At 41.8% G+C, this 8,976-nt stretch overlaps 1 protein-coding gene across 1 annotated transcript; it reads right to left on the bottom strand.

The window, feature by feature from the left end:
• Nucleotides 1-5,033: 5,033 nt before the first annotated feature.
• On the bottom strand, nt 5,034-8,532 carry LOC128207414 (alpha-amylase-like). The gene is made up of 6 exons (XM_052910306.1): nt 8,461-8,532; nt 7,642-7,930; nt 6,376-7,472; nt 5,997-6,191; nt 5,563-5,794; nt 5,034-5,288 (listed from the first exon to the last, which is right to left on the bottom strand). Exons 1-6 carry the CDS (start codon nt 8,492-8,494, stop codon nt 5,048-5,050), a joined length of 2,088 nt encoding a protein of 695 aa, XP_052766266.1. The 5' UTR covers nt 8,495-8,532; the 3' UTR covers nt 5,034-5,047.
• Nucleotides 8,533-8,976: the final 444 nt, after the last annotated feature.

Raw genomic sequence — 8,976 nt, forward strand, 5'->3', positions numbered from 1 at the left:
ACATGGGTATATGGGTATGGGTATATGGGTATCACATGGGTATATGGGTATCACATGGGTATATGGGTATCACATGGGTATATGGGTATCACATGGGTATATGGGTATCACATGGGTATATGGGTATGGGTATATGGGTATCACATGGGTATATGGGTATGGGTATATGGGTATCACATGGGTATATGGGTATCACATGGGTATATGGGTATCACATGGGTATATGGGTATCACATGGGTATATGGGTATCACATGGGTATATGGGTATCACATGGGTATATGGGTATCACATGGGTATATGGGTATGGGTATCACATGGGTATATGGATATGGGTATCACATGGGTATATGGGTATCACATGGGTATATGGGTATCACATGGGTATATGGGTATGGGTATATGGGTATCACATGGGTATATGGGTATCACATGGGTATATGGGTATCACATGGGTATCACATGGGTATATGGGTATGGGTATCACATGGGTATATGGGTATGGGTATATGGGTATCACATGGGTATATGGGTATCACATGGGTATATGGGTATCACATGGGTATATGGGTATCACATGGGTATATGGGTATCACATGGGTATATGGGTATCACATGGGTATATGGGTATCACATGGGTATATGGGTATCACATGTGTATATGGGTATCACATGGGTATATGGGTATCACATGGGTATATGGGTATCACATGTGTATATGGGTATCACATGGGTATATGGGTATCACATGGGTATATGGGTATGGGTATATGGGTATCACATGGGTATATGGGTATCACATGGGTATATGGGTATCACATGGGTATATGGGTATCACATGGGTATATGGGTATCACATGGGTATATGGGTATCACATGGGTATATGGGTATCACATGGGTATATGGGTATCACATGGGTATATGGGTATCACATGGGTATATGGGTATGGGTATATGGGTATCACATGGGTATATGGGTATCACATGGGTATATGGGTATCACATGGGTATATGGGTATCACATGGGTATATGGGTATCACATGGGTATATGGGTATCACATGGGTATATGGGTATCACATGGGTATATGGGTATCACATGGGTATATGGGTATCACATGGGTATATGGGTATCACATGGGTATCACATTCAAAATTTAACCATGTATCTGCCGCCATGCCATACATGTATATAATATATGTATGTAAGTAGGTATGTATGTATGTATTTATCAGATTAATAAATTTACACTGGTAAATACATACATCATGGTCATCATGTGTATTGCAGAAAAGATAGCATGCGCCACTGTAAGCACGTGGCGAACATTGACCTTGTTAAAACCAGCTTGTAGGATGACCTTTCTTTACACCATACTGTCTCCTGAATGCAAACACCAATCTCTGTACAGATATGCAGGTTGTTGTATAAATGATCCATGTAATCCACAAGCGTATCTACGTCGGTACATAACGTATGTCACCAAACTGTTCTTGTCTCGGTGGTGGTGGTGGGGGGGGGGGGGGGGTCCAACGTAAATTATGTTTGCGGAAGCCTAAGTGTGGAACATGTTCGATGCGGAACAAGCATATTGTTTGAGTATGTTTGGTGTGTTCGAAGGTTATGTTGACCCTTGTCGAAAATGTGACAACAAAAATACCGTGTAGGCAACAACATAATGTAACTCTATGGTAAACGTCAAGGCAAGTTCGCAATACAGCTGCAGCCAATTGTATAAAACTTTGAGAAGTTATCCCTAGGTTTTATTTTGGCTAGTTTGCATATTAAAACAAATTTATGTATGTGTGTGAACTATATGCGTGTGCGTTAATATACCCCCGTGGGTATTTGTGTTAAGATGCGCATATTTTCCCGGGGGGATTTGTCGTCGTATAAACGGCGTACTTGATTGGATAATATTGACAATCGGATAACTATACCTATTTATTGAAGAATTAATATAAAAGTTTCGATTGGGACGATTTTTCAGAACTTTGTTAAAGTTAACATAACATAACATAACATTGTGTTTATTGTAATATAAGGCCACCAGCCCAGAATACATGTAACAAATTGTAGTATTTAGTACGTCAAATATGAACTATATTGGATATTTATAAAACATGTTTTATGTTGTTGCACAAATCAAGCATATCAAAGTAATGGTCATATACAAATATATGTAAACATATAACCACACACACACGCACGCACGCACGCACGCACGCACACACCCACACTCACTCACATATACATATAGATAGTTCCATTTCATGTATTAGTAGTTGTACAATAAATTATCTGTGTAAGATCAGTTGCTTTCTCAAATCGAATGCTTTATACACGAATTTAGTTAGCGAGAATATCTCACTAGTGGCATCAGTGCACATTATATTATTGAACAATTGAAAGCTTGAATGAGTGAGCCAGGTAGTCCGGAACAGTTCACGTCGTAAACCATCGTAAGAAGGACAGACCAGAAGAAAGTGGTACTCATCTTCTATTACATTGTAACCAGTACTCGAGCATAATGGACAGAATCGGATTTCCCGTGCAATATTCAAGTGTCTTCCTTTTTCTATCATAAGCGTATGACCTGAGCATCTTAAGTTTGCAAAACATTTTTTCTAAGGATATGGTAGGTCTATTGACAAATAACGTTCTGGGTCAAGAAGAGTTTTATAGTGTTTATAATGTTCAGCTTTTGGTGACGACTCAATATTTGCATACAAGTTCTGTATGGAACAGTCTTTCAACCTGTTCGTGAACATTTTCATGAATATGTTTGGTTGACCAACATCTTGCGCTATCCATGCGTATCCAAAGCCGTGTTCAAATATGATATTTTTAATGTGTGTTGCCCAACTACTACGACCAGCATTATCCATATTCAAAAGCATAATGTAACACTGACGTGGATATCTATTACTGGTCATGTTCATAATTTTGATCCAATATCTAACACATTTTGGAAGATAAATTGTCAGCATTGGTAGTCTACCACACTCGCTCAAAGCAAAAAAGTTTGAAACTGTTCTATTTAGCCCACACAGTTTCTTGCAGAAGTTATAATGCACTTTTTCTATGTTCTGGCAGTATTTGTATCCCCAAATTTCTGACGAGTAACATAAAATTGGCGTTACCATAGAGTCGAATAGTTTAAACGCATCTTTGATATGAAAATGACCAAAATGATTTTGGTAGCGGAATGTAACTGAAATTGCTTTCGTTGCCTGTTTTGAAAGATGATCGGTTGTCATAGTCCATCTTAATTTAGGCGTAAAAATGAGTCGAGGTACTTATATGATGACACAACTTCAAGTTGTATTTCCCTGTACCACCATCTTTCATAATGCCGCAACGTGCCCCCGTTTCGGAAAACCATTACTTTTGATTTGTCCGTATTAATGTTCATACCTGTGCTGTCACAGAACCTATCGATAAGGTTATATTGAGCTAGTAGATTACGGGCTGTATCTGCGAAACTAGCAACATCATCCGCAAACATAAACGCATACAAATTTCCCGTCTCCTCCGTGACGTAGATTCCATTTGGTGAATGTTCTTTGAGAACGTTTATGAGATCATTCATTAACAGTGAAAATATTCCGGGCGACGAGATGCATCCTTGTTTGGTCCCTTTTTCACAGGGGAAGTACTCAGTTAATCCACAAGAGAGTTTTATACACGATTCAAGTTGCCCATACATTGATTTAAAAATATTTATAAATTTTCCACGAATTCCCGATCTGTACATTGACTGCCATAGTGTATTGTGTAAGCAACCATCAAATGCTTTAAGAAAGTCGACGTAAAATACATAGAAACGACCGCCCTTTTTGGATAAGTATTTCTGTATCACCGATTGTAAATTAAAAATATTGTCAACCGTTGAGTATTTTTTTCTAAAGCCTGCCTGCGACTCGTCAATAACTTCATTGTTTCACACCAGCATGTCAGTCTCTTCGTCAAAATATTCACAAATATTTTACTGAGGCTGTTTGATAGTGTTATAGCTCTATAGTTATTACACTCCTTTTTTGATCCTTTTTTGTGTATAGGGGTAACTATATTTCTACTCCATTCGGGCGGAAACACTCCACGGTCATAAATTGTGTTAAACAGATCTAATAGGTATGTTTCAACAATGTCTATTGTGTATTTATACATGTTCATATTAATACCGTCTATTCCGGAGGCACAGTTACCCCGAAGGCTCTTTACACTATCACGTAGTTCAGACACTGTGATTTGACTATTTAAACAATCAGAGTTTCTCTCCCTTTCTAGTGGTGTCAAAATTGTACTATCAAGTGTGTCGTTAGAATGTCTCGCTGAAAAGAGATCTTTAAAATAGTTAAACCAAATATCACCCGATATTAGGTCCGTGGCATCTTTTGGCTCGTCTGAGCAGATTTTATATTTTTCCAGAACAATTTCGGATTTGATCTACTTTTAATTAACTCGACCCGACGTTTCACAACATTGTTTATGTCATAGTCGTACACTTGTAAATATGTTTTACCTTGAAGGTGTCTTAGCAATTCTTTTGATCTTCAGTATTTCACACAACTTCAGAGAAATTCTTTCAGCTGTTCTGGTGTAACTTGAATATATATGAGCACATTATAAAATAGTTTACGTTTTACAGTTAAAACAATGCAGTTAAGAAAGTTGTTACCCTTAGTTAAGTTCTGAAAGATCGGCCCATTGACATGCTCTTGTTGTATAATCTCAGATGATTGGGAACAGAAGACACAGACTCGAATTTCAGGGTCAAAGTGTCATCACATTACGAAACATTCGTGCGGGAGGGTCACTTACGTCCTCGTGTCAGTCAGTAGGTATTTTGAGTCCGGCTAATTGTGGTGCTAGAGGACCAAAGGTTGGGACCACAATCAACGAGTTAATGCCTCGGTTAGGTTATTATACAAATATGTTCACCAGATGTTCAGAATTTGGAAAGGCTGTTTAAACATAAATACTTAATTAAAAAAACACAATTTTGAAAATACAAGTGAACTCATAACATGTTGATTTCGGGCCTTTATAACGTTTTGATTTCACAAGTGCCACTGCCAAAATGGTACACATTAAGCATGCCACAGCGCGCCCAGTGATTGCTGGTGGTCGCGGGCGGGGACCCGGCGCCACTCCCGGAGCACGTGGAAGGGGTTGGGATGTTACCCTCCCACTGACCGTTGACGACCGCCTTGATCTCGAACCAGCCGCCGTCCGTCCGGCTACAGTCCATATCAACGTCCACCAACCAATAATGCTGACCGTATCTGTAATTGTATTGCAGAAGTTGGCTAGAGTTAACTATTCAACAACTGCAAGTAAAAACGCTTTCAGTGATATTGAATAAAGAAGCAGATATGACCTTATTTTACCTTAATTGTTAGTTTTTATCCCTCATATGTCAATACTTATTTGTGGGTTTGGGTTGGGTAAGGAAGATGAGCTAGGGTTGTCATGGATATGATCAGGTCTATGATACAGGCACAAACATGGTGACATATTATTGAAAGCAGGTGTGAACAAAATTGTTTCTATTTATACGTGTTAAGGTCGCTGTGCCCGGCCTGCCCTGCCACGTTTGTTGTCCAGACAGCCGGTGTTCCCTCGGCCACCTGGCCGTGGTAGGTCCCTTGGCCGGCTTCCGCTCCGTACCAGTCCAGGAAGTTGTCTCCATTTGACCAAGCGTTATATTTGGTGTAGTGAGCGGACGTACCTAGAGACCGCTCCCGAATTGGTATGGCACAGGCGCTTGTTTTGGCGTTCTGGCTGCAGCCTTCGGACAAGACATGTACGCCAGATGAGGCATTTATTTACTTCAAAACAAGTTGTCAAACACGTGATTAGTACGTTTAAGGTCTTTGATTCAAAGTTAACGATATACTGCATGTACATGTACCTGTGCAAAACATAAAACAACGAAAACCTATAATTTGGTAAACTACAATCCATACAAATTAAACCGTTGTTACCCTTACCAGTATTCCTGCTATGGTCAAGCCCGCCGCGAATGAACAGGTCCTGACCCGGGTTGGTCTGTTTCTCCACCATGATGACGGTCCGCGACCAGCCACCTGGGGCCGTGGGGGCCGAGCCGGATGCCGCTGTGGTTGTCTGGGAGTTGCTGCTACCTCCGCCGGACGTCCCTGCTGGTGTCTCGGATCTCGCCCCACCTGGTTGATGGGTAGAAATTTGAATGAGTGTTATGTCCACAAAATTTGAAAGAATTCATCCAATTAACTAAACCCTAACAATGAGCTTTATTTATCGCCATGTCTCTATGAGCTGATAGACGTTACAGATAAGTATGCTTATGATTGTTGACAACTGGGGTTCTCATGACAATGTTACTCTTACCTACTATGAAAGCCACAACTGGTTCATCAACACTGTTTATAGAAATGTGAGCCTTGCCGCTGCTGTCAACCGTGATTTTCTTCGCACAGTTTGTGATCAGGTCGCAGTATTGGCCAGCCGGCAGCCCCGTGTCTAGTGTCCGGTCCATATGGCCGCTCTTGGCCATGGCGAAGAAGCCTTTGTTACCTCTGGAGAAGGCGACCTCGTCATTCTGGTCGAACCAGTGACCCTTGGTGGTTCCGGCCACGGCGTTACGGAACGCCACCATGTTGGCAATGGATGACCACCTGTGCTCACACACCCAGCCGTTACCGCACCCCTTACCGTCGGCGTTGACTGTGACGTCTTTAATTGAGTTATCCCCGTTGTGAGGCGGCCCCTGATCGCTGCTGGAGAAGCTGTAACTGCTCATAACACGTGTGAAACCATAATCAAAGGCCAACATAAAGGCCACTGCTAGTTTATATTCGTGGGGTTTCTTATAAGTAAGCTGGTCCCCGCCGCCCCCATGTCCTCGCTGGTTGTCGTGGTTATCGATGAACACAAATGCGTGAGCGGAATCTGTCATACCCCACCCATAGTCAACCACTTGACCCAGACGTCCAAAGTCTTGAATACCTTCACGCATCTTGATACCAAATCGGAACTCTGTCACGTATCCACTTCCGGTGTACTCGCTCGTTTTTATCGGTTCCCCTCCTTGGTCGATAACTTCCTGGTAGAAAAACGGCCTGCCGCCCTCGGGGAGGTCTTTGAGTTTCCCCTGAATCCCCTGGATGTCACGTGGCCACATGTGCTTGGCAGCGTCCACTCTAAATCCGGCCACACCTAAGTCGATCATTGTATTGAGGAAACCGGCGATGCTGTTCCGGACGTATTCGTTTCCCTGGTTAAGATCTGTGAGGTCAACCAAATAGCAGTTCCTGACCTCGGTTGGGTCTCCATAGTTGGTGAGGCGACAATAGGGATTGAAGTGCTCCCTGACGTAGGGGACACCGGGGAAGTCGAAGTTATCCGCGTTGAAACTGCTACCTCCAGTTCCGGTCCCCTGGCGACCCTTTCCGGCCATGTGGTTTATCACAATGTCGACGTAGATTCTACAATAGTTAACTATTGATAAATATATAAGTTTAATACAATGTATATAGAAATAGAGGTTGGTCTTGGTGTTTCTTTTAAACATTGAATACATAATGAAATGTCTTGATTTATGAGTGGTGATACAAGGAAGCACATACTATCATGATAAAGTAAGAAAATTACTACCTAACTCCGACAGCCTTGCATCTGCTAACCATGTTGGCAAACTCCGCCTCCGTGCCGCTGCGGCTGTGCAGCTTGTAGCTCACGGGCTGGTAGCGCTCCCACCAGGGGCGCGGCGGTGACGATACCATCACGTGTTCGTTGGCCGGCGAAACCTGCACGCCACAGAAACCCTTTTGGGAGAGGAAACGCTCACACTCGAGGGCGACATCCGCCCATTTCCATTCGAACAGGTGCACGATTACCTGCTTCCCCCCGCAGTGCGGGTCGGTGTAATCACCGAGTGCCGCCCCTGGAACCAGGATATGAATATTAAACACACCGAAAATGTTCATTTACTATTTTATCGTCGTACTTTATACGGCAAATCCCACCATGGGTTCATTCAAAGAACCATGACCATGACCTTGCTATTCGACTATTTTCTGACGCAGAGCCTCTGGGCGGTTTTGCGATCACCCACGACTTAATTGTCTGACTTTCTGGTCGTAACTAGTTTCAATTCGTTGTTTCGGCTACGTGTGACGAACAGTCCCTTGCATGTACAAAATGTATGTTTATATGTTTATATATATATATATATATATAAAGCTCTTAAATAAATATCGACATTAAAATACAGATATACGTTAGATATAGATACAGTATAAGATATATAAGATTTACAAGATGGTGTTCTGTTCACATATGTTCTGCTGAATAAAAAGGGGTTAAGTGTAAAATTCTACATAGTATTACGGTGGTGCATGAGGATGGCAATCTTGAACTCATTTTGAATCAAAATTAGTAATTAAGTTATAGTATAGATTGAGAAGAACTTACCTAGGAGCGCACAAAATGCCAGCAATGTGTTCATACTGGTGTATGTCGCAGAGCCTTCGGTCTGTATGGTAATTATCTTATCAATACGAATCTTTTATCTTGCTTTAATATTATAGGACAAGCGTACGTGCGTCGATGTTACTAAATGGAAACACCATTTCAGGTTTTATAGTTACTTACCTTATATACTTCACTTTTATAGGGTCGTTTAAGTTTGTTTTTACTCAGGAATAATAAACTCCGGATCTTTACAATACAAACAATTCAGTTTGGCCGAGAGCGTTGTAACGCTTGTATTTCCTCGTCCACCTATGCCTGTCGTGGTGAAGAGGGCATTTGGCTCCCTGGACACGGTCGACATTAAATGACTGCAAGGTGTCAGCATGAAGACTCTACTAAGACCTGTGGGGTGGCATCCATAGAGAGCGCCTCCTTCACAAAATGGTCACGCCGAACACTGAGGGTTCAGATGTCATTCATCGCGGTTTCACATCATTCTTGCTTCAATTGCTTTTC

This window comes from Mya arenaria, chromosome 11 (genome assembly GCF_026914265.1).
Source record: "Mya arenaria isolate MELC-2E11 chromosome 11, ASM2691426v1".
Taxonomy (NCBI): Eukaryota; Metazoa; Mollusca; class Bivalvia; order Myida; family Myidae; genus Mya; species Mya arenaria.

Coding starts and splice junctions, on each gene's coding strand:
- LOC128207414 (XM_052910306.1), bottom strand. CDS start 8,494: ATGAACACATTGCTGGCATTTTGTGCGCTCCTAG. Junction 7,931..8,460: donor GGCATTTTGTGCGCTCCTAG/GTAAGTTCTTCT, acceptor TCCTGGTTCCAG/GGGCGGCACTCGGTGATTAC. Junction 5,289..5,562: donor GGGCACAGCGACCTTAACAC/GTATAAATAGAA, acceptor ATACAATTACAG/ATACGGTCAGCATTATTGGT.